The 26,320-nt window shown below is 35.8% G+C and overlaps 1 protein-coding gene across 1 annotated transcript; it reads left to right on the top strand.

Annotated features, from left to right (window-relative positions):
- Positions 1-189: 189 nt before the first annotated feature.
- On the top strand, positions 190-26,320 carry LOC142344746 (pseudouridylate synthase RPUSD4, mitochondrial-like). The gene is made up of 5 exons (XM_075396637.1): positions 190-247; positions 5,796-6,050; positions 6,718-7,024; positions 14,841-15,017; positions 25,669-26,320. Exons 2-5 carry the CDS (start codon positions 5,979-5,981, stop codon positions 26,316-26,318), a joined length of 1,206 nt encoding a protein of 401 aa, XP_075252752.1. The 5' UTR covers positions 190-247; positions 5,796-5,978; the 3' UTR covers positions 26,319-26,320.

Genomic DNA, 26,320 nt, shown 5'->3' with positions numbered 1-26,320 from the left:
CGCAGCTTTTATTAATCGGCTTCCAAATCTTTTATACTGAAAACAGGTGTCTTATTTCAGATATGTAAATTGGCTGGAAAAGTGGTTGCAGGAGTTAAAAAAAAAAACAATGGAGCATGTTGCAAGGAAAGTGTTTCGTGCTCCCAGTGAGAGATCTAATTTCATCAGACGGTGGCCACGGCGCTTAAAGGGACCAAAGCCTTTAAGGTCCCAAGATTCTGCTCAACGAAGCGTCCCAGTAAACTGTGTGAGTACTTTTAAACGATTGGTTAATTTGACATCACAATAATTGAAGAGAGGTGAAACTTTACTAGATAAGATATCTGCATAAGATCCTGGCAATATTCGTGATGGGAACACGTCATTGTATGTCACGATCCAGTTTTGTTCCACTAGGAAGTTACTGAGTAAAGTCAAATTGTGAAAAAAAATAGCCTACCTTGATGTCGTTTAGCCCAGGATGCTTTATTCATTTAAATTTTAAAAAAAAATAAATGAAAAACTGATACTCGATGCCAGCTTTATTTGCTTGCTTAAGTTCTATTGGATGAGGTTTGAGGAAATTATAGTAGTGTGTGTCTTTATGCAAAACTGATGCCTGACCATGTTGACTTTTCGGTTGACATTTTATAAAAAAGCAGAAGCAACTAACGGTAGATGAATCACTCTCAACCTAACTGCACTAGTTTTTATAATTCTGTTTTGATTATCTAAAAGCTAAATATCTATAAGCTAAACGAAGGAATTTAGCGTTAGCTTTCGCCAGGTTGTCAGATTTAATGTTTTCCTGTCAAGCTGAAAGTTTTTGTTTTGCAATTATAAGAAAATCGAACTCTTTTTGAGCTAATTCCGTAACCATGAGCAGGTTGCCGCAAAGACAGTTAGTGCCAACGCAGAGGAAAGGAGCGCATACAAACAGGCTTCAACTGCAACATTGCCCTCTATTCGCTGCGTTGTCTGTAAGATAACGACCGCCTTCAAGTGTTGTCTACTTAACGCAGAATCTCCCTCTCAACGAGCGAAGGTAAAGGCCGTCAAAATCAAAAGTAGACCTAGGTAGTAATCATCAAATGATTACTACAATTTATCTGTCAGCAATGAGAAAGGTCTCCATCAGGCCTCTTAGTGAATTTGGCGAAATCTTCTGGTAAAGATACCAGGGTTTTAGTTTTGCTCGATACCGCTTGCAATAACTCCTTGGTGTCCAATGCTCTTGCAAATTTTCACGGTAAAACTTGGAAACAAACAATCAAGGGTAAAAGTTCCGATGAGGTTTTTGACACAAAGTTGATTGAACTGACCAACACCAAACAGCAACCACGCATTTGAAGCACTCAAAGCAAGTCCGTCCGAGAAAGATAAATTGAATGTTGGCTCATACATCTATTTGGAAAGACTGTAAGAAAAATACCTCTCTCGGTAGGTTTAGATCCCGTCACGTTATGGAAACATCTAGATTATGCTTGAACAGGATGGGTGTCGATCCATTTGGCCGTTAAGAGTACTTTGCTGCCGACAAGTGCTCGCCGTTCACTTATCCAAAGTTAATTTTTAAAGGTTACTCTGCCGTGGTCTTCAGGGCAAGTTTCGACTTGCTTCAAAGCAAACTTGGAACGTTTTTGTCTCCTCAAGCGGGGTCTTTGTGCAACACGGAGTTGGGTGGTGCGTAAGTAGGCTAATGTTTGTAACGTATCATTGCGTCTGAAAAATTTCCCAGAGTCCCAGTGCATTCTAGAACAAAAATATTTACCGAACCTGAGTTTCTGCAAAACCTTAATTCTATATACTACATTGTTTCATGCAAATTTCGCCTATCGGCCGACATTAAGGGAGTGTCTCTCCAGGTTGAAGTGCTACCGTGTGTGCAGCGATTTTTGTGCTTTTTGTGGCAATCAATCGCTCTGGTATATCAATAAACAATACATTTTGTCGAAAACTGCATACGATAATACATTTTTGTGTGGGTTGAAGCCTACTGATAGCGTAATCACTGTCCCACATCTGAGTGTCCTAATTCATAGAGCACGTCAATGCACTGATCCCAAAATCATCATTTTATCTATGAAAGTATCTTTGGATGAGCTTGGGTTTAAATCAGATCAGATGACCGACACTCAATTTATTAATCGTGACACTAGCACCAGTTACAAAAATCCAAAACAACGTTTACTAAGTCTTCTGTCTATGGTCATTTCGGCCGTGCTGCACCGTTCACTGCAGGTGCTCGTTTATTTTTGAAAGACCTTTGGCTGGTGAATAGTCAACGTTAGGATGACAAGTTTAACGAAGACACAGTTGATAGGTACCTTGAATTGTGTGTTGATGTGCTGCAGCTGGCTAAGATCGCTATTCCAGGTGGCTACTTTTCAACACCAAACATCTCAAACTCCAAGTTTTTGCTGAAGGCTTTCAATACGTATTTAGTGCTGTCGATTTCCTCAAGGCTCAGCAACTTTTCAACTTCGATTAAAACAATCGCTGTGTGAAAGGGCCGTGTTGCAGCTATGAAGGCAATAAATATTCCGTCCGAGAAAGATAAATTGAATGTTGGCTCATACATCTATTTTGAAAGACTGTAAGAAAAATACCTCTCTCGGTAGGTTTAGATCCCGTCACGTTATGGAAACATCTAGATGATGCTTGAACAGGATGGGTGTCGATCCATTTGGCCGTTAAGAGTACTTTGCTGCCGACAAGTGCTCGCCGTTCACTAACCCAAAGTTAAATTTTAAAGGTTACTCTGCCGTGGTCTTCAGGGCAGGTTTCGACTTGCTTCAAAGCAAACTTGGAACGTTTTTGTCTCCTCAAGCGGGGTCTTTGTTCAACACGGAGTTGTGTGGTGCGTAAGTAGGCTAATGTTTGTAACATATCATTGCGTCTGAAAAATTTCCCAGAGTCCCACTGCATTCTAGAACAAAAATATTTACCGAACCCGAGTTTCTGCGAAACCCTAATTCTATATACTACATTGTTTCATGCAAATTTCTCCATATCGGCCGACATTAAGGGAGTGTCTCTCCAGGTTGAAGTGCTACCGTGTGTGCAACCCATTTTGCGCTTTTTGTGGCAATCAATGGCTCTGGTATATCAATAAACAATGCATTTTGTCGAAAACTGCATACGATAATACATTTTTGTGTGGGTTGAAGCCTACTGATAGCGTAATCACTGTCCCACATCTGAGTGTCCTAATTCATAGAGCACGTCAATGCGCTGATCCCAAAATCATCGTTTTATCTATGAAAGTAGCTTTGAATGAGCTTGGGATTAAATTGGATCAGATGACCGACACTCAATTTATGAATCGTGACACTAGCACCAGTTGCAAAAATCCAAAACAACGTTAACTATGTCTTCTGTCTATGGTCATTTCGGCCGTGCTGCACCGTTCACTGCAGGTGCTCGGTTATTTTTGAAAGACCTTTGGCTGGTGAATAGTCAACGTTGGGATGACAAGTTTAATGAAGACACAGTTGATAGGTACCGTGAATTGTGTGTTGATGTGCTGCAGCTGGCTAAGATCGCTATTCCAGGCGGCTACTTTTCAACACCAAACATCTTAAACTCCAAGTTTTTGCTGAAGGCTTTCAATACGTATTTAGTGCTGTCGATTTCCTCAAGGCTCAGCAACTTTTCAACTTCGATTAAAACAATCGCTGTGTGAAAGGCCCGTGTTGCAGCTATGAAGGCAATAAATATTCTGTGGAACTCTAGGTGACTCTCCTTGCCGCTCTTGAGTTTTTGAGCGCCAATCTCTCCGTAGATAAGTGTTATCGCAAACTGTGAAATGCTGGTTTGCATTGCAAAAGCCTGGTTTGAATGGCAAAAGTGAAATTCTGGATCTTCAGTTTTTGTTCAGTGATAGTTGTTTAACACCAAAGGAAAACATCTTAAGAATAGGCCCGTCAATCGGAGCAGCCGTGTTGCATTGTTGAACTGAGTCGCGAAGATTCATTTGTGTTAGATGCACGTCACATTTTTGTTTAACTGTTGCTACAGTAGACTCACATAAGAAATCTCTGGAATCGTTTACTTACGATCGAAAGTACAGTTGCAGTAACGTTGTGCTGTCCTGAAACTGCTCGAGCTCTGGGACATCAAGCGGAACTGCGTCACGTGCAGAAGGTTCAGTGCGGTGACCATTCATGACCAAGCTCCCAAAGAAGCGATTCGCGAACCTGTCTCATCTTTTTGTGAACGTTGGGATTGATCGCTTTCGGCTCTTTTACATTACTCTTTGTCGTGTTACATAAGATGTCTGACTACTCGTGCTGTCCACGTTGAAATCCTTCCGTGTATGGCTGGACGCTAGTTCATGTCAGATTGAAGTGGAGCGGTTCGTCTCTTGTTGATGAATGCTTTGCTTATCTATAATTTGGTCAGATACGGCTTCGAAATTAATCGGAAAAGGAGCTCCATGAGAGCATTGAAATGTTGAATATAATGAACATTGCAGCTGAACTTGCACATCAAGTTGGCTTAGGTTGTTCTGCAGCTTTTTTTCAGAAAAGAGTTTTTATCCTCGATTGCTGTCGCCTGATTAGATTTTGTATACCACTTTTGTCCTGTCGAATATGCATTGAACGCACGTCCGCTCAGGCGCGTAATCGCTGAACTTTGACCTAAAGGCCCCCAATCGATCCTATTCGGTTACGGAACAGCCGGATTTCTGTCAGTTGTTGACGAATTCGATAATCATACGGGGTACGGTGTGCTTGCGCGCAGTCCTATGCAAATTCAATTTGGTCGCGTTGGCTCAAGGACTATGGTCCTGCTATGAACCGTAGATCGAATTGGCAGATGTCTGCCAATGAGCTGGTGAATTAGTTGAGATTGTCGAAGAAGTCAACCCGAGGGGTTTTCCATCGCTCGGATTGAAGAACTCAGATACGGTTCCGAAAGCGTTGCAGCCTCCGCGGTCGTACGAAGATCGTTCGGTTCGATCGTCCTTTAGCTTTTTAATCGCGTGCCGGTTCTTCCAGCTTCTTTTCGGGTCGTAAGATTTTTTTAAGTGAATAAAGCGAGGAAAGTATTGCGTCAGTCTAAAAGATATATCTTAAAGATAAAAGTCTATATAAACGGTCAAATAACCTATTTCGTTAATGCTACTGTGATATTTCATCGATTTCGTTCTTTTTAGACTTAATTTGTTTGTCTTTGAAGAACATATCAGCGGAGCTCTTTCCGCTCAATGCTTAACTTTTTTTTGCCTTGATACGTACGTAGTGAAGTTTGATTGCGTTTTTCGATTGATCTTGAAAAACGTCCAAAATGAATTGTTCCGTTGGGGTTTTTGCCCTTATTAACTGATGTAGTTGTTCTTAAATATACTAATTTTGAGCCTTGACAAAACTGGAAGTACTATCGCATTTTTTAAAATTTTTGCTGGCCTGCCTTTCTGACCCAAGTTCTGCCTCCTATCGTCTAACCGCGATCCCAATTCAGGTGTGAAAAGGTAGAATAATTGCTTCTGTCTTTGTTCAAGAGCAATTAGAAAGCTTATCATCTGGTTTATTGGAAGAAACCAAGTAGTTTGAACAATATATTGCGTAGTTCAGAATTAGCTGATATGCATCCTCCTCCTCACCAGCTGGCACGCAATCATTTTTTAGTGATGCAAAACAATAGCTGATTGTGTTCTAGCCTAAATAACTAGGTGTATTTTCACGCTTTTACCTCGTATAATAGTCAAAGCCGAAATTGGGGGTGTACAACGTACTGATTTTCTGATTTTGGATCATAGAGTGCAGAGCAAATGACTCATGGAAGTGACCTCATACGAGTTGATAACCTAGGCAAAAAATCAACGCCTGAAAAGCTGTCGTATTATCCCACAAGACTGTCTCTTGTGACCTCTAGACGTGATCAGCTGGCTCTAGAGAGAAGAGATCCGAAAGAATTCGACAAACCCACAAATAAAATGCTGACTGCTCACTTGAGAACTGGGTTCCTGCCCCAATGGAGGACAGACGAAGAGGATGCATGTCAGCTGTTGCTCAACAACGTCATATTTTGCTCTAACGACTTGGTTGCTTTCAATAAACCCCCTGGTAAGTTTGAACATGGTAATATTTATGAAATACGATTTTTAATTGACCCTGAACGAAGTTTGAAGCAATTATTGTACACATGTGTGACTTTTGCATGTAAGAATTTTGCCCGCTGAATTAATTTGCCCCGCCTGTCCTTCGAGAGCGCATTTTGTTATTGTGGGGTTTTTCGATTGATCTTGAAAAACGTCCAAAATGAATTGTTCCGTTGGGGTTTTTGCCCTTATTAACTGATGTAGTTGTTCTTAAATATACTAATTTTGAGCCTTGACAAAACTGGAAGTACTATCGCATTTTTTAAAATTTTTGCTGGCCTGCCTTTCTGACCCAAGTTCTGCCTCCTATCGTCTAACCGCGATCCCAATTCAGGTGTGAAAAGGTAGAATAATTGCTTCTGTCTTTGTTCAAGAGCAATTAGAAAGCTTATCATCTGGTTTATTGGAAGAAACCAAGTAGTTTGAACAATATATTGCGTAGTTCAGAATTAGCTGATATGCATCCTCCTCCTCACCAGCTGGCACGCAATCATTTTTTAGTGATGCAAAACAATAGCTGATTGTGTTCTAGCCTAAATAACTAGGTGTATTTTCACGCTTTTACCTCGTATAATAGTCAAAGCCGAAATTGGGGGTGTACAACGTACTGATTTTCTGATTTTGGATCATAGAGTGCAGAGCAAATGACTCATGGAAGTGACCTCATACGAGTTGATAACCTAGGCAAAAAATCAACGCCTGAAAAGCTGTCGTATTATCCCACAAGACTGTCTCTTGTGACCTCTAGACGTGATCAGCTGGCTCTAGAGAGAAGAGATCCGAAAGAATTCGACAAACCCACAAATAAAATGCTGACTGCTCACTTGAGAACTGGGTTCCTGCCCCAATGGAGGACAGACGAAGAGGATGCATGTCAGCTGTTGCTCAACAACGTCATATTTTGCTCTAACGACTTGGTTGCTTTCAATAAACCCCCTGGTAAGTTTGAACATGGTAATATTTATGAAATACGATTTTTAATTGACCCTGAACGAAGTTTGAAGCAATTATTGTACACATGTGTGACTTTTGCATGTAAGAATTTTGCCCGCTGAATTAATTTGCCCCGCCTGTCCTTCGAGAGCGCATTTTGTTATTGTGGGGTTATTAGCTGCAAGCTACTGTTGAAAGTATTTTTCCTGAACGTTTTTCTAAAAGAACTCTTTCGCTCGCTTAAACGATTTGACTAAGCGAGTGACTATTTCACTCTATAATTCTTCATTTTAGCGTGATTGATTTTTAATTTTCCGTTTTTGTATTATTTGCAACAATTAATTTTAATCCTGTTGGTCTTATACGGATATTTTGTGCTATCGATTTTTCATTTAACTGTTTTTGACCACTTTTTTGACCGGCTTTTTCGCTCTTGGCTTCTTGATTTTTGAGGGTTAAATTGCTCCCATTCAGAGTTTAAAGCGGCTTAATAACTTAGCTGGCTCACCCAATATTGATATCATTTTTGTTTTCAATTTAAATCTTGTGTATTTAGTTCTAATGAAAGCATTTCAAGCCCTTAGGCCATCCACTGCAGCTGCTGAAGCCGTTTAATTAATCTCCCGTGCCCGGCGATTGTTGGGATCAATTTGCTAGACATTAGTTTGCCATGTTTAATAGCCGCCCTCAGCTTCTCAGCAGGTTATTTTTGCGTTCCTATTTTTTACGTCGTCGAATAAAAATTTGTTTTGCTTTACCTTAGTTCACAGCTTGTTCAACATTTTGCGTGAAGTCTTTTTTGACTTCTCTAGGCTAATCTATTAAACTTCAACCTGGGTGATGCTTGGCGGTACTCTTGGTTTTTTACAATCCAAAGAACTTGGATTGCATTACTGCTTTTTTGTAATAAGTTTTACACCTTTTTGCACGACTTAGTAGTCTTTAATGTGACTAGAGTGCAGAAACTGCTGGGAAGATCTAATTTCAATTTGAAGATTTCAGTTTGTGCTGTTTTTAAAACCTGAATAAAGCAATTTTTCCTTGTTTTTGTCAAATTCTTTGATTTTTAAGTTTGGACTTTTTAAAGGTCAGTCATAGTTTATATATTGTACTTGGCTGTTATGCTCTACGAAATGTCTTTTTATCCTGATGTTTTTTGTCTCGTTGTGTTATTTATGCCAAATTTAATACCCTAGTCAAAGCATTTTTCGCTAATTTCAAGTTTTTTTTAAATGTTCCCTCAGTTATTTCTAATTTCACAGTTCAGTGAAACATTTTTCAGGCTGGAAAATGGGTCAATGGATTGATTTTTAACAATATACATTTGATTTTGAGGATCTGGATATGAGTAATGTTTGGAACTGTGCAAGTTTGTTTTTTTTAATGTTTTAAACATTTTGCACGCTGTTTTCTTTATTGACCAACGAAACAGAGTTCAGGCTGAATTTGTGTAATTTTTAATGGTCCTGATTAAATTTTGAGGATATTAACGGCACAAATTTGAGCAATTGTTTCAAAATATTTGCTAATTGTTCAAGTTTTTTCAGACGTTTTATCGTTTTTCTGGTTCTTTTTGTTAAAGAGCGCATTAAAACTTGTTTGCAGCAGTTGTCAATACAGAAGATGGATTGAAGTTCTTATCTTAAAGATTTTTGCACATTTTTTAAATTTCCACTTATTTTTTAAGAATTTTATCAGCTTTTGCTGTCCGGCTCGCATATATCAGGAAATTATTTTGCAGCCTGACGGCTTGCTATTTTGTAGTCTTTGGCAAGAAATTGTTGGTATTGAAGAAATTAGCGTCTTTATCCGGAACAAAAATATTAATCAATTTCAAAGCTTTATGTAAAAATTTCCGATTTTTATTGCAATTGTCTACGTGCTTTTTGATAAAAAAAACTTCAACATCATTATGCTCGTATCTTGCCTGCTGGGTTCTTGAATCATCTTTAAAAACATAAAAATCTTTCAGAGGACTTAAACACCAAGAAAATAATCCCAAGATAATTTACAATAGTACCAAGAATATATCGATTTTATTAAATACTTGCTTTTTACAAAATTGCTTATTTTTGTAGCTTTTGCTTCTGCTTGTCCTCTCTCAATGCCAATTTGAGTTTCCTTTGTCTGCAAGTTTTGTACGTTAATTTTTGGTTCTGGTTACCTCAACAACAGTTCACTCTACGAGTTCTCAACAGTTCAAATTGTTTTCGAGAATTCCCTATTTATTTAACCAGAATTGTCGTTTGGTTGGTGTCATGCAATGTTTCCGGTGGTCAATTGACGAGTTTCCACGTTTTGCATTCAGTTTTTCTTTGTAATTCTGAACTTTTGTATGATATTACACTTTTTTTCATGATTCTGACCTTTAAAAACGGGATAAACAAGTAGTGCCCAGTGGTCATTAAGTTTTATTAGCTGGCTTTAGTAGTGTTTCAAGTGCTTAGAGCTCTCAACGTTTTGGGAAAACTGTTTTTAAGGTGAGAAGGACAATTTGTAGTTTTTGAGTCCAGAATAGTTTAGTTTTTTGTTTTTTATTATATAAAAAAATTTAGATATGTAACACTAACGTTTTTCAAAGTTCATAAGGTCCTTTGCAAGCCATAAGTCTTCTTGTTGTCTGATTTTTTTGCTATAAAGTTTGATACAACAAATTTAAACTTGCAAACTAATAATAGTTGCATTTTTTTAATTTGGTATTTTTAGAGCTTGAAGATTGGCAACTGGATTGTTTCTAGAGAGAATGGAATGCTTTAGAAAATATTATTATCAAGGACTTAAGCGGCGTTTCAATAAAAATTGAAAGTTTTGTCAAATTTTTTCATATTTTTGTCATTTCGTGTTTTGTCCTTTTTGAATTTTATTTAGAGACAGAATTGCTTTTAAGGACTTAAATGTTAGCTTTTTGGCAGCAGTTTCTTGTTCCGCCGTGGCCAATGATGCTTTTGAGCTTAACGTTTAAATAGCTTCTAGAGACATAAAAATGCTATTCAAGAATTGTTGAACCAGATGAATGACAATGATTTACTGGAAAGTTTTAGTGAAAATGAAGTATTTTTCAAGTTACTATTTTCATTAATTTTACAGAAAATTCAAGAAAATTTGAAACTTCTATCAAGTTTTGTAAATAAAGATTTGATTTCGATAATCTGGTTATGACTAGTAGTTTTTACAACTTTGCAAGTTTTTTTGAACGTTTTAAACTGAGGGCTGAATATGTGTTCATAGATAATTGTTTATGGTCCATATAAAGTTTTGAGTGCAGGTAAAATCCGTTTACGGCACAGTTTTGAACGTTTTTTAAATTTTCTAACTGTTTAAAAAATTTTTGATAGTTCTTATCATTTTTCTCGTTCTTTTGTTAAAGAGGGCAATAAAACTTTTCTTCAGCTTCGAACTAGGGTTTTTAATAGATTTTTAGCGTTACAGAGCTAGTTTGAAGTTTCTATCTAAAATTTTTCTAGCACATTTTTGTAATTTCTTGTTTTTAAGTTTTGATCAGGTTTTTGCTGTTTGGCTCGCATATCAGAAATTGCTGGTATTGAAGAAGTTAGAGTCCTTGAACGGAACAAACCCATTGATCAATTTTCAAGCTTTTATGCAAAAATTGCCGATTTGCATTCCGATTTTTTTTTTGCAATTTTCAACGTGCTTTTTGATAAACACTTCAGCATCATTATGCGCCTATATTGCTGAATTCCTGAATGAGTTCCAGAAACACAAAAATGTTTCTGAGGACTGAAACACGAAGAATGTTAAAAGATATTTTACAATAGTGCCAAGAATATATCGATTTTATTCTATACTTGCTTTTTTTAACAAAATTGCTTATTTTTGTAGTTTTTGCTTCTGCTTGTCCTCTCTCAATGCCAATTTGAGTTTCCTTTGGCTGCAAATTTTGTACGTTAATTTTTGGTTCTCGTTACCTCAACAACAGTTCACTCTACGAGTTCTCTACAGTTCAAATTGTTTTTGAGAATTCCTTATTTATTTAACCGGAATTTTTGTTTGGTTGGTGTCATGCGATGTTTCCGGTGGTCAATTGACGAGTTTCTACGTTTTGCATTCAGTTTTCTCTTTGTAATTCTGGACTTTTTTTATGATATTACACTTTTTCCCATGATTCTGACCTTTAAAAACGGGATAAACAAGTAGTGCCCTGTGGTCATTAAGTTTTATTAGCTGGCTTTAGTAGTGTTTCAAGTGCTTAGAGTTCTCAACGTTTTGGGAAGGCTAATTTTAAGGTGAGAAGGTCAATTTGTAGTTTTTGAGTCCAGAATAGTTTATTTTATTATTATTTGTTTTTTATTATATAAAAAGTTTTAGATAGGTATCAAAATAAAGTTTTTCGAAATTCATAGGGTCCATTGCAAGCCACAATTCTTCTTGATGTCTGGTTTTTATGCTATAAAGTTTGATAATACAAATTTAAACACGCAAACTAATAATAATTGCATTGTTTTTTAACTTTAGCGTTTTTAGAGCTTGAAGATTGGCAACTGGATGGTTTCTAGAGAGAATGGAATGGTTTTGAAAATAGTATTATCAAGGACTTAAGCGGCGTTTCAATGAAAATTGAAAGTTTTGTCAAAGTGTTTCATTTTTTTGTCATTTCTTGTTCTGTCCTTTTTATAAATTTATTTAGAGCTTGAACATGGTTTACTAGATAGTGTCTTGAGACGAAGGATTGTTTTGAAGACTTAAATGTTACCTTTTTGGCAGCATGTTCGTGTTCCGCCGTGGCCAATGTGCTTTTGAGCTTAACGTTTGGATAGCTTCTAGCGACATAAGAATGCTAATCAAGAATGATTGAACCAGATGAACGACATTAATTTACTGGAATGTTTTAGTGAAAACGAAGTATTTTTCAAGTTACTATTTTCATAAATTTGAAACTTCTATCAAGTTTTGTAAATACAGATTTGATTTCGAGAATCTGGTTATGACTAGTAGTTTTTACAACTTTGCAAGTTTTTTGAACGTTTTAAACTGAGGGCTGAATATGTGTTCATAGATAATTGTTTATGGTCCAGATAAAGTTTTGAGTGCAGGTAAAATCCGTTTACGGCACAATTTTGAAAGTTTTTTTTAAATTTCCTAACTGTTTAAAAGTTTTTTGATACTTCTTATGATTTTTCCCGTTCTTTTGTTAAAGAGGGCAATAAAACTTTTTTCAGCTTCGAACTAGGGTTTTTAATAGAATTTTAGCGTTACAGAGCTAGTTTGAAGTTTCTATCTAAAAGATTTCTAGCACTTTTTTGTAATTTCTTATTTTTAAGTTTTGATCAGGTTTTGCTGTTTGGCTGGCATATAATAAGAAATTGTTGGTAATGAAGAATTTTAGTCCTTGAACCGAAGTGATCAATTTTCAAGCTTTTATGCAAAAATTGCCGATTTGCTTTCCGATTGTTTATTGCAATCTTCAACGTGCTTTTTGATAAACACTTCAATATCATTATGCGCTTTTCTTGCTGCTGGTTTCCTTAATGGGTTCCAGAAGCACAAAAATGTTTCTGAGGACTGAAACACAAAGAAAGTTAGCCCAAAATTTTTTACAATAGTACCAAGGATATAGCGATTTTATTAATTACTTGTCTTTTACAAAAAAAACTCAGCTTTTACAGTTTTTGCTTCTGCTTGTCCTCTATCAATGCGAATTTGAGTTTCCTTTGTCTGCAAATTGTGTACCCTAATTATAGGTTCTTGATACCTCAACAACAGTTAACTTTACAGTTTTTGATAATTCCCTGATGTAACAAGAATTTTCGTTTGGCTGGTGTAATCGAATTTTTCCGTTGGTCAGTTGAGGAACTCTAACGTTTTCCATTCACTTCCATGACTTTGACCTTTAGAAACGGGATAAACAGATTGTGCCCTGTGGCCATAAAGTGTTATTAGAGAAGGTCAGTTTGTAGTTTTTGAGTCCATGATGGTTTAATTTCTCATGCCTTTTGCCATTATATAAAAATTTTTCATATAGGTAGTACAATAATGGTTTTTCAAAGTTCACGAGGTCCATTGCGAGCCATAATTCTTCTTTGATAATGCAAACCTGAACACTCAAAATAACAGTCATTTTTTTCAATTTTCAAAGTTTTTTTGCCGTTTTTTGAGTTTTCCGATTTTTATGGGCCAAGGAAACATTTTATGAGCTTGAAGAGGGCAACTGGTTGGTTTCGTGAGGGAATTTGATGGTTTTGAAACTATCATCATCAAGGACTTTAGCGTCGTTTCAATAAAATTTGAAATTATACAGTTTTTTTCAAATATTTGTCATTTCATGTTTTGTTCTTTTGATAAACTTATTTAGAGCTTGAACATGGTTTACTGGATAGTGTCTTCAGACAAAGGATTGTTTTGAAGACTTCAATGTGGCAGCATGTTCTGGCAGCACATTTTTGGCAGCATGTTCTTATTCCAATGGTGCCTATGAAGCTTCTATGAGCTTGACGCTCTATTACTTGAAAGCTTCTAGGGACATAAGAATGCTCTTCAAGAATAAATGAACCAGATGAGTGACAATGAATTACTGGATTTTTTAGTGAAAAAGAAATAATTTTGAAGTCAATAGTTTCATAAGTTTTGCAGACTTGCAACTTTGCAACTCAAAATTTGCAACTTTTCTCGAATTTTTTTGGAAATTTTTTGTTCATCTCAGTAGGTGCAATCCGTCAGTAGTTTTTCCGTCAGTAGGTGCAATGAATCTTTTAGAAAGGTTTTTTCGTTTGTTATTACTTTTGATATTGTGACAGAGGTCTTTCGTTTGTGGACATTAGCATCAAGAATTTCATTTATGTAGCTTCCTCTAAATTTTTCAAATTAAGTTTTCTATCGTTCTTGCCTCTTTTTGCCTCTGTTCTGCAAGATCTCTACTAGACTGCAAGTTAAATGTTTTGCAGATTTCAGCAATAATTAACTGGATTTGATGAGATTAGTATGAAGAATAAAACAAATTGTCTTTGAGATTTTGGTAATGTGTTGTCACTTTCAAATTTTCGGATCTCAAGGAGTCAATATTTTTTGAGGTTGTTGCTGATCATCAAAGTATGTACACTTTGAATTCTTTTGTTTCTGTTTTTCGCTAAATTGCAGATTCTACTTTTATCTGTTTGTCTGGCATTGTTCACATGGTCTCCTGACGAGGTACAGTAGTTGTTAGTGTTTCATTCAATTCTTCGGATTGTTTTTCAGGACTTACTGCTATGTTTTTTGTCGTCGGACGCTTTTTCGTTCAACATATGTTATAGAAAATTCTTTCGATTTCCTTTTTCAGTAACTTTTTCACGCTTGATTTCCTGCTTTTTGCGTGAGCTAAATTGCTTGCATTTAGAAATAACGTTTGTTGCTAAAACAAAATCAACTGTAAGATAAATGGTGGCAAGGGCCGAGTGAATAATGCTTCTGTATCTTAAGCCGGGGAATGGGGTTAGAACCTCCTCGTCAAAACTTTTTGCACCAAAAAATTTTCTCAATGATACACCCCTTCAAGTTAAAATTTTCAAGGTTGCCGCGATTACTTTTTCAACTCTTTTCTGTATCTGTTTTATCTGTATTTTACGGCACGCAAGTCTATTTCGCAGCTCTTGCGGCAGTCTGCCGGCTATGTTAGTAATAAAAGAAAACCGAAATCCGGGTCAGAATTGTATTGCAAACTTTTATAATTAACAACTCGGCAGTGTAAATGTTTACAGATTTTGTCAATCCTTATTAAATTAGAAACATTAAATTCCCCGGTAAAATATTTAATTTTTCATTTTTATGCAATATGTTTTTGTTTTGATGGAAATTGTCCAATCGTTTTTGACTTCTAAAATTTCTGTAGGATTAGCAGTGCAGGACGGTGCTGGTTTGCAGTATAGTATGGACAGTATGACAGATAGGATGCTGTTTCTCCTCAAGAAGACCGGTAGAATCAAAACTGGGGCTATGACAGCAAGCAAGCAACACGAGATGCCTACCATGATGAAGATTATTCATAGATTGGACCAAGATGTATCAGGTAAATGTCTTTTGAACACACAATATCCCGAGGATTTTAAAATTTATCTCGGCCTCTATTTGACTCCTATATTAAGAGATTTTTCCGTTGCCAGTGAAAGAAAGTATGACTATTTTGGAGCTGTTTATAACGTGTTTTAGAGTTTACAAACCCATTAAACACGTTAAAACACATGCTAATTAAAAACTCATAGGTAATCATCAGCTAATAGTTAGTGGTTTTTGTCTTTGACAGTGCGTCTGACAATAGTAAATAAAATGGACAATTAATTATTTTGCCCTCATTTTTTGTCAGTTTTATCCTCTTGGCGTTTGGTTTCTTTAATCACAACTCCCATTGAATCCTTTATAGGGAAAAACTGAATCAATTTAATGTATTCAGTTGACTGTTAGTGTTTGTACAACTTTGGCACTGTTTCAAAAAAACATTTTTTTCATTTCAGTCATTTTTAATAGCCGCACGGCGATAGCTGGGGCTATTATTGGCCTTCTCTTTGTTTTTTTTTACAATTCAAAGAATTTGAATTGTATTGGGGCGCTGTCTTCTTTTGAGATCTGTTCAAACATTTCTATGAATTGTGAGGTCAAATTGGAGTAGTGATTTTGGTCATGCCGAAACAGGAAGTGGAGCGAAAAAGCGAGTGGTTTTGCGGCGTGAAATTTGCTGCTCTAATTTCAAAGTAGAGTGAGAAAACGGTGTTTGAACAAAAATTTGCATTCGCGCTAGTGCTTTTTTTTTCACATGCGGCATTTTGACATTGATCTTCTGTTTTTTATCTGATTTTTATAGAGTTTTATTCCCAATTCACTCATTCCGTTCTAGTTCTAGTCGTTTGTTTGTTTAGTCAATGAAAATCGACATGAAAATCGAAATACTCTTATTGGAGCGAGTATTTTTGTTCATTCGCGTGATTAAGTTTTTGGTTACGCGTGACTCACATCACTCTCAAAAATGACTTCCTCACTCTGAAATTGACTTTTTTTAGTGTATGTCACTCTAATTGAAGGTTATATAAGAACAGCCAATAGAAGCAGCATTAAGTTATACAGATTCATAATCAAAATGTAACATCTCACCATTTAATGAAAAATTTATTTTTGTCTTTCTTTTACTATATTTTTGAGATTGTAGATCTACAAAGCTATTACGGCTATTTTGTGGCAATCTGCTAGCTATGTTTTGTTCTTTCTATGTTGTCTCGTCTCCCAATCTCAATAATAATAGATATAATCAACCCCCTTTTGCAACAAATTTTTATTGATGCCCATTTTTTTCTTTTTGATGTCCTTGCACTTAATCTAATAAAGAAACCTATTTTTGAGTTGATAGCGTAAGGTCTTAATGACTTCATCACTATGCAATTTCATACAATATTTATATTTTGAGTTTTGCCCGTGTTTCTTGTTAATAGCCGCTCTCATCTTCTCAACCGGTTACTATATTGCTCCTATTTTTACCTTTCAAGGAGTTGGAATTGTATTGGGTCGCTGTCCTTTTTGTAAGATCTGTTCACATTTTCATGATTATTGAAGTCAAATTGAAGCGATGATTTTGGTCACGCCGAAACGGGAAGTGGAGCGAACAAGCGAGTGTTTTTTCAGCGTGATTTTTTTCAATCTAAGTTCTTAGTAGAGTGAGAAAACGGTAATAACGGTGTATGAACAAGAATTCGCTTTCTCGCTAGTGGTTGTGTTCACATGCGGCGTTTTTCGCTTTGATTTGTTTTGTTTTTTTTTCAATTTTTTATAGGATTTGTTTCAATGGTTTTTCCAATCGAATCATTGTCCATTCTGGGTCTATCTTGTGATAAGTCAATGAAAATTCTTTGACTTGTATGCCAGGAATTGTCCTGCTTATGTTGTTAAATTAATCGAACAAATTTTTGTTTCACTTTACCTTAGTTCACTGCTTGTTCAACAGTTTTTCATGAAATCTAACACAATGCAATCTAAAATTAACAGACTAAGCATCGAAAATACTACTTGAACTTTGTTCTTATAAGTCTTAGCCAACATCTCTCAAGCGTTTTGGAAATGATGATGGCCACTGCATCCTCTCAATAGGAAACAGGAGTATGAATAACTAAAAATCCAATCGAAATAGTTTTCACTTGAAAAATGTTTTCACTTTTTACAACAATCAATTGTCGGTTTTCTGTTCCTTCCATCACAATCGGTGTTATGGGGATCAATGGCGACTATTTTCCAACAATGTGCCGGGTGTGTTTTAATAATTTGGATTTTAGTTCAGGACTTGATCTGCCATGTTTTTTGTTTTGTCGTCTACGTTTTTTCTTAGACCTGTGACGTCACGCTTAATCAGGTTCTTGTTTATTCATTCTTGAAACTTTGTAGTTCGAATTTACAAAGAGGCGCCTCAGCTTCTCAGCCGGCTATATAGCGCTCCTATTTTTTTACAGTCCAAGAATTAGATTGTATTGTTACTGGTGTCTTTCAAAACTAGATAAACGGGTAAAGCTCAGCGGGCATTAAGTTTCATTAGAGGCCCGTAGCCGCGTTTAGTAGTCCTTCAAGTGCATAGAGTGGTCAAGCAAGTTTAAAAGGTCATTTTCAGGAGTTTTTCAGCCCAAATTATTGCGATTTTTTGCGTTTTCTGTGATTTTTGAGTTTTTCTGTGGAAAAGTCTAAAGTTTAGGCTTGTTAATAGTTGATAAAGGTCTTTTGGAAGACGTTATTACTTTTTATGACCATTTTAGGAGCTATATGTTTTGGTACTCCAAACATAAACACGCAAATTGATACTAATTTTAAAGTTTTTTTTTCAAATTTTCGGACTTTTTTCTTAAGTTTTTTCAACCAGCCGTAGGTGCCAGGAAACGTGCTCTAAGGTCTGATAATAGGTTACTAAAATAAACTTTTTGGCCGTGAGATTGTTTTCAACATTTTAATATCACAAATTTTGGCAATTTTTTTTTTGCATTTTTTCTAAGTTTTGAAAACTTTTTCATAATTTAGTTTTCTCTGCAGTCAATGTCTAAGAATATAATTTTTGGTTTTGATAACAGGTTACATAGTTCTTAGTAGAATGTTTTGAAAGATTTTCATATTACGAATTTTAGCAATTTTTGCATTTCTTAAAATTTAGTTTTTTCCCCAGTAGCCAGGGAACCTCCCATAGAGTTCGCTAGTATGTTACTGAATAGTTTCTAGGGGCAACGAATTATCTTTCAATTTTTTTATATCACGAATTTTAGCAGTTTCATTTTAAACTTGCAATTTTAAGTTTTTAATGTTTCGAATTTTTCGAGTTCTTCCTGCATCAGGGGCCCAGGAACCTCCACCACGATTTGACAACAATTTACTGCATAGTTTCTAGAGGTATTGGAATGGTTGTCAATATTTTAATAACACGAGTTCTAGCATTTTTATGATAATTTTTTTTATTCTCTGAAAATTGTTATTCCATTTTTGTTTTTTTTGAGCTAGTGAAACTTTTCAATGCTTGCTATGGGGATACTGGATGGTCTCTGGAGACAATGAAATGGTTCTGAAGATATTAATATCTTGAATTTAGGAAGATTTTGTTAAGATTTGCAATTGTTTTTTAGATCATTTTCTTAGTTTAGCGATCCTTACTGGCCACGACACTTTGTAAGTCTTGAATATGGGTTACAAGACAAAACTCTAGACATAAAAAAGGCTTTGAACTTTTTTCCAGCGAAATTGGGAAAGTTTCTTTAAATTTTGCAGTTTTCAGTTTTTTGAAGCATTTGTCATCTCTCGAGTTTTTCTACCTTCAGTGGCAAATTAATCTCTTTCAAGGCTGGTGGGTGAGTTATTGACTATATTGAATTGTATCATTTTTGGCCTTCACTGTAAAAGCTTCAAGAGTTTGAGCAATTTTTTTTTTAGGTTGTTTTGATATTTTAGTTTCTCAACTAAAATATCAAATTTTAGTATCTGTTTTTTTTGGCTGGGATTGTTCAATTGTTCTGCTGGTCAGGTACATTAGTTCTGTTTTTCATTCATTTCTTTGCCTTGTAGCTCAGGACTTCGTCGAGTAAAATTTTTTTGCTGTACCTTAGTTCACAACTTGTTCAACATTTTGCGTGACATTTTTTTGACTTCTCTAGGCTAGTTTCACTCTTCTCTCATTCTGCTAAGTGTTTTTAGACAGCAGTTGCTCAGCAAAGCAATTGAAAGTGAATAGAGTCAGTATCAAAAAAGTAAGTCGGAAATAGAAACTGGATAAACCAAAAAAGTCCAATTTTAGATACCTGCTACTGACGCTTTGTTCTTAGTTACAATATCTAATGCTTATTGGTATTGACACTTTTGACAATATATACTAGCCCCTGTATGATCTAGCCCGTGTCATCTCACTACGAAATAGTGAGATGACGTGGTATTGATACTAGCCCCTGTGTATCTAATCCATGGCATTGCTACTAGCACCTGTGTCATCTCACTACGAAATAGGAGTATGTTCAGCTCCACAATATGACATTAAAATAGTTCGCACTTCAAAATTGTTTGTGTACAAAAAACTTTTTTTATTAGTTTTTTCTCTTTCAATCCCATTTGTTTATGGGAATCAACGGCGGCTATTTTTCGACAATCTGCCGGGTATGTTTTTTTTTGTTCTGGTGGAGTGAGTTCGTTGTTAATTTGCGTGGATATTTTTGTCAAAACATAACTTTCTAAACTCTTAAAATGACATACTTGTGCTTTAAATAGAATGGCAACTGAGATCTGTTTTTGATTAAAGCGTATTTGAAGGCAGCTCTTTGGAGCGATGTGTAAGTTTCTTCTTGGAGCTGTGTGTTAAATATCAAATTAAAACATCACAGCAATGATAGAAATTGAAATTTCTTGTCTTGGTAGTTTAAGTCTTTTTTCTTGGTATTTGAATCAATTTTAAATGTATACCAAGCCATCGCTGCTATTTTCCAGATGCCTCGTTTTATCTTTATTGTCTCTGGATTAATAGCATCTTAGCTGTGCGTTTTTGACCTTCTGAATCAGCTTCTAGGTGAATTGTGCGCTTTTAGTTCAATAGCAGCTTTTTGGGTGCTTTGATCACTTGAAGAATGGCTTCTGCACTTGTAAATTCTAGATACAATTACTATTGAAAGTCAGAAGATTGCATCTAAACAGAGCCTCAAAATATAGTGCTCTAATACTTGAAAAAATGAAGTTAAATGTTTTTTAGTGATCTAGAAGATCAGAAATTTAACGGCGCGTTATTCATTGCAAGAGTTTTTTCTTTCATTTGACATATGAAAATTACGCGTCAAGCCTAAACCTGAGATATTTCGAAAATAATGTGCTGTCAATAATACGCGGCTATTTACCCTCAATTTGCAGCCATTTACCCAGCTGAGATTTGCCCTCAATTTGATGGCTGTTTTTTATAGCTGCGAAGCTGTAAGCTGAGTGAAGCTATATTGCGGTGCTCTTGGTTTTTTTTAATAGCCGCCCTCATCTTCTCAGCCGGCTATTATAGCGCTTCTATTTTTTTTTTACTTCGTCGAATAAAAAAATGTTTCGCTTTACCTCATTTTGCCGCCTTTTCAACATTTTGCGTGAAATCTTTTTGACTTCTCTACGCTAGTTTCTCTCTTCTCTCATTCTGCTAAAAGTGATTTTGAACATCAGTTGCTCAGCAAAGCAATTCAAAATGAACAGAGATAGTACAAAAATGGATGTCAGAAATAGAAACGGTATAAACCCATAAAGCCCAATTTTAGATGCCCGCTATTTGAACGTCGTTCCTATAAGTCTTGTTTACCATCTCTAATGCTTATTGTTATTGATAGTAGCCCCTGTAGCCTCTCTCTAAGAAACAGAAGTATGTTCAACTACGAAATGCCATCAAAATAAATCGGACTGAAAAAATGTTTTTGTACAAAAATCTTTTTTTTTTCAATATCTTCTGTAATTTTAATCCCAATCATGCTTATTGGAATCAACGGCGGCTATTTTCCGGCAATCTGCCGGGTATGTTTTACAATTTAAAGAATTTGAATTGTATTGGGGCGATGTTTTTTTAAGCTCTCTTAACACGTTTTCATAATTTTTGAAGTCAAATTGGAGTAGTGATTTTGGTCACGCCGAAACAGGAAGTGGAGCGAAAAAGCGAGTGGTTTTGCGGCGTGAAATTTTTGCGCTCTAAATTTAAAGTAGAGTTAGAAAACGGTGTTTGAACAGAAATTTGCTTTCTCGCTAGTGGTTTCTTGTTCACATGCGGCAATTTCACTTTGATTTTCACTGTTGTTTCGATTTTTTGGCTCAGATTTTTTTCTAAATGCTTTTCCCAATCCATTCATAGTCCTTTCTAGGTATAGTTTTCTGTTTAGTCTATGAAAATTCTTTGAATTTTGAGTCAGGACTTGTCCTGCTGTTTTTGTTTGTTTCGTCGTCTGACGCTCTTTTTTCGGTTTACATTTGTTCTCACAGCAAAGCTGAAAAAATCAAATTTTCGGAATGATTTCTTCCTCTCACTAACGGCATTTGCGCGCGTGACGTCATTTCTCAGTCGCTTTAGCAAAAGTTTTTAGATTTTGATCATACGTGACTTACCTCATTCAATAAAATAACTTTTGCGCTTTAAAACTAGTTAAATGTTTAGTTTGAATTTGTTTAGGGCCAAAGGAACTCCTTTGTGCAGTAAAGATCCCTAATAAGAGGCTTCTACGGAATGAATTTTAGCAAGCTTTTAATTTATCGCTGAATGTTTTTTAACTGGTTTTTTGAGCGGTGTCGATTTTTTTCCAATTTAGATCTGTATCTGTTTCTATCTATTATATGGCACGCAGGTCTATTCTTTCGCAGCTTTTCCGGCAATCTGCCGGCTATGTTAAATTATTCAGTCTAAGGAATTTTTTAAGATTGCATTTTATCTTTTTAGTGATCTGCTTGAGCTATTGGTTTAACCTATAACAATTTTTTTCGACCATTTAAGGAGCCTGAAGTTTTTCTAGTTGATGTTGATTTTTAATAGCCGCCCTCATCTTCTCAGCCGGCTATTATAGTGCTCCTATTTTTTTTACTTCGTCAAACTTTTTTTCGCTTTAGCATTTTGTCGCTTTTTCGACATTTTGCATGAAATCTTTGACTTCTCTAGGCTAGTTTCTCTCTTCTCTCATTCTGCTTAAAATGAATTTGAACATCAGTTGCTCAGCAAAGCAATTCAAAATGAACAGAGTCAGTATAAAAAATTGAAGTCAGAAATAGAAACGGGATAAACCCATAAAGCCCATTTTAGATGCCCGGTACTTGAACTTTGTTCTCATAAGTTTTAGTTACTATCTATACTGCTTATTGGTATTGAAACTAGACCCTGTAGCCTCTCACTGAGAGACAGAAGTATGTTCAACTACGAAGTGCCATCAATATAAATTGGACTTAAAAATATTTTTGTACAAAAATCTTTTTTTTTCAATATCGTCTATTCTTTCAATCCCAATCATGCTTATTGGAATCAACGGCGGCTATTTTTCGGCAATCTGCCGGGTATGTTTTCAATTTTATTGTTTTGAAAATTAAGCAACCTAATCTTGATTTTCGGCGGTTTTAGACAAAGAGTTTCGTTTTTGTTAACTGCGCTCGAACGAAGTATGAAGCAATTATTGTTAACATGTGAGTCTTTTTTATGCTAAATTTTTATTTGACCATGGCTGTTGTTGAGTTCTGTTCTAGAACTTTCTTTGACTTATTGAGGGACTTTTTCGCGCTTGAGCTCATTTCGTGCGATCGTTCTTTTTCTTAACTAATTATGCTATTAGAAAAGCGATTATGAGCGTAAAAGAATCGACGCCATTGTAGCCTAGTTGTTAAGATGATGGACTGGCCTCTTGGAGGTCCGGTACTGGAACCCCTGTTACGCCGGCTTTTTCGCACCCATAAAACATTTGAACCAACACCTCCTCTATATTAAATTGCCCTCACCTGTCGGTCGAGAGCAATTCATCTGGTGTTAGTCTTTTTAATAGCCGCGAAGCGATAGCGGCTATTATTGGGGACATCGTGGTTTTTTTTTAATTCGTCGTCTCCATTGATGATTCTTACGACATGACTTCTTTGAATTGACTTCTTGGAATTGACTTCAGTGACTTCTATTGCTTTGCAGTTAAAATTTATGTACGTGACGTCGTTTCTGCTTTTAGGTCAATTGCGTGACTTACCTCACTAAAAAAAATGACTTCTGAACTCACTTATGGAACTTTAGTTTTTTATGAAGATTTACTAGTTAATAGTGTGCATCTAAGTAGTGCCAATCTTTTATGCCCTAATTCGTGATTATTAGTCTTGAGTTTTTGATTTCGAATATCAATTTTGAAATAGCTATTTAAGGGCTTTTTCCTTATAGAACGTATGTGTCAAAAAATTGACAGTCCGAAGCTAACCCAAAAAGTCTTGTGGTCTATTAAAGGACTGGTGGTCGATCTGTCTATCTTATTTCTTTAGGTGTTTCAATCCATGGAAGGCCACGAGCGTCTATCGCGGCTATTTTCCGGCAATCTGCCGGCTATGTTAATGTCTGTTGTTGCTACCTGTATTCTTTGCTAAATTCAACTCTCTTTACTGCTTTTTTTGTTTTTCTTTCTGTTAAATGGGGTAAGTTTAAGTTCTTCAAAGTAAATGGAATAGCGAAGGTTAGCGACAGATGTAATATAATTACTTTTTTTCGAGGCGCTGTCTTTTTCTTGGGTTTACATCTCTCGTTAAATATTATCTAACTATGCTAGCGCTGTTTTCTTAATTCAAACATTTTATTCCTTTTTAGAACTTTAGCAGCAAGATGTCTTTGCCTTTCGTTTCTTTTGTAGTATTCAATTCCTTTCTGTGCAGAAATCATTTTTTCATCAAAGTGAATGGTGCTTGCTGATAATAGGTCGGTTTCATGTCCAGAAGTCTGGTTTAAATAAGATTTTCTGTGTTTTCGTTCATTTTTGCTTTAATGTAATCAAACGTCATATTCAGTTTGTTCTCAACAACAGGGGATTAATAATTAAGCAATGAGTTTTTTACAATCTTTTTTGGCTAACTCTTTTGCATTTTTCCGCAAATTTGTGTTACTGTGTGGTTTTTGTCTAATTGCTTCTGGTCTCGGAGACCTTATCACCAGAGGTAATCTACAAATTATCTATTTTTGAGATATTTTGAGAGCATAATTTTTTGCTTTTTGTCGCTGTTCAACTTGAGGTTTGAACGTAGTTTTCCGTTAAGTTGCAAGGCTGTATTTTGGCTACAAGAGATTCTTTTTGAATATCGAATGAGTTGAATGTCCATGATTATAGATAGTTTTTAGCTTCAATTTTGGCCTGATTTTGGCTTCCTTCAATCGTTAAAGATTAATTTGGACTAATTGCAAGGATTAGTGTTTTTTCCAGTTTTTGGTTACCAGCTTTTGCATGACAGTTGAGACGATTACACCAAAACTAGTCGAACAGATTACGTTCTTTACTTCTCTCAAAGCTGTTTATTATTAGTTGTTAAGAGTCAACAGGTTTTTGGGTGGAGTGCTTTATTTTGTGTTGGTTCCTATCGTTTTACTGCATTTGAGGAATGCGTTCTGTTGTTCTTGATTCTGATTTTCGTATCACATTCTTTTTTGAGGCGATCTTTTTGCTGACTTGATCAGATCTGAAGAAGATTTGCTGGTAATTTTTTGTAGCTGATGGGCCATGATTTGTTTTCACATCTTTTGTTTTGCAAAAGTTTGGTCAAATTCGAGGAGACTTTGACCTGGTGTAGTGGGAAAGATCTTGTGATAATCTGGCGTCAGTGCTTTAGATAACGATCTGATTATTAATTGATCTCGAACGAAGTTTGAAGCAACTATTGTAAGCTTGCGGGTCTCCTCGGAGAGGAGTATTGGTATAACACAGGTTTTGTTTTATCTGAAGCAAATTTGTTCGTGACTTCAATTTTGTTTTATTTCTTTTCCAGCTTTCACCTGTTTTTGAAAGTTGTCTTCTGTTTTCTAACATTGAACTCTAACAGAAGCTTAGTTTGTAATGTATAGTAATAAAGAACTGCCTGCCTGGATTTAGTGGTATATAATAACCTCTAATAACTTATTTGTCTAATGTCAGTTGAATTTGAAGCCCCCTTCGTGAATTTAGACCCACCCATCCCCCCGGATTGAAGCAAGCCGCAATAGATTCGAGTTACCTTAATATGTTCGAGAGCAATTCTTCAGACGTTAGTCGATTATGTTCATTTATTGTAAATAAATGCTCGTAAACACCTCTTTTTAGCCGTGTTGTAAAGGTTGTTTTTAACGAGGTTTAAATTGAAATGTTTCATCTTAGTATGCTTCTTACAGAGCATCTTGAAACGTGTTATAATTTTTCTAAGAATAATTTGCTCTCGATGATACAGTTTCAAATTCATTGTGTTGCTCCTCCTTTGTTAGAACTACGGCTATCTTTTTGCTCTGGTTGCAATGTTAGTTTGATTTGAACGTTAATTCCAATATTCATTTGTCCAAAGTTGGTTGGTTCTGTTTTCGGTTTATAAGTTACATAGGTGCTTGCAGCTATCTTACTGTCTTTGAGAGAAGCAATTGAGACGCATACAATCATGTGAACATATTTTGTTGCTTTTTAAGCAGCTCGTTGCGTCATTTTATTTTTAACTGAAACTTAGTTCAGAATGATAGTTATGAACAATTCTGTTCACAGGTGCAATTGTGTTCGGTCTTAATCAGCACACAACAGACTTTCTCAACGAAAAGTTTCGCAAAGGAGAGGTCGAGAAAATATACTGGGCTCTTTGCGTGGGCAAACCTCAAGTTGCCTCACACTCGGGTCTTATTCGGCTACCTATACACAGTCACGAATTGCAGAATGGCAAAATTAGAATGCGATGTCGCTTCAAACTACCAATTTATATACCTCCAAAGAATGAAAAATCTCAAGTAGTATCACCAGTTAGAGATTTAGAAAATATCCAGCGATCGTTTTCAAAATCAGAAGCTCTTACGAAGTATAGTTTGATTGCAGCTGGAATTGACAGTTGTTTATTGGAATTGAATTTGCTGACCGGAAAAAAGAATCAAGCAAGAGTACATTGTTCAGAAGGATTGGGTTGTCCAATTTTGGGTGATCACAAATTTCATCATTTGTATAAAATTGCGCCGCAGAAATTACCTCCTGAGATGTTGAAAGTGTTCAAAATTAAACAGCCGCTAGTTAGGCATTTGCCACTGCATTTACATGCAAAGATGCTGACAATTCCCGATGTGAATTCAGGTAAAAAGTTGTACTTGAACACAAGACTGCCTCCTTATTTTACAGACAACATGCGAAGACTGAATATTTATTCTATCTGAAA

Source organism: Convolutriloba macropyga, chromosome 8 (assembly GCF_964194025.1).
Source record: "Convolutriloba macropyga chromosome 8, txConMacr16.3, whole genome shotgun sequence".
In the NCBI taxonomy this organism is placed as follows: Eukaryota; Metazoa; Xenacoelomorpha; order Acoela; family Convolutidae; genus Convolutriloba; species Convolutriloba macropyga.
Note: the sequence above shows the minus strand (reverse complement) of the source record. Positions and strands in the feature narration are given on the sequence as shown.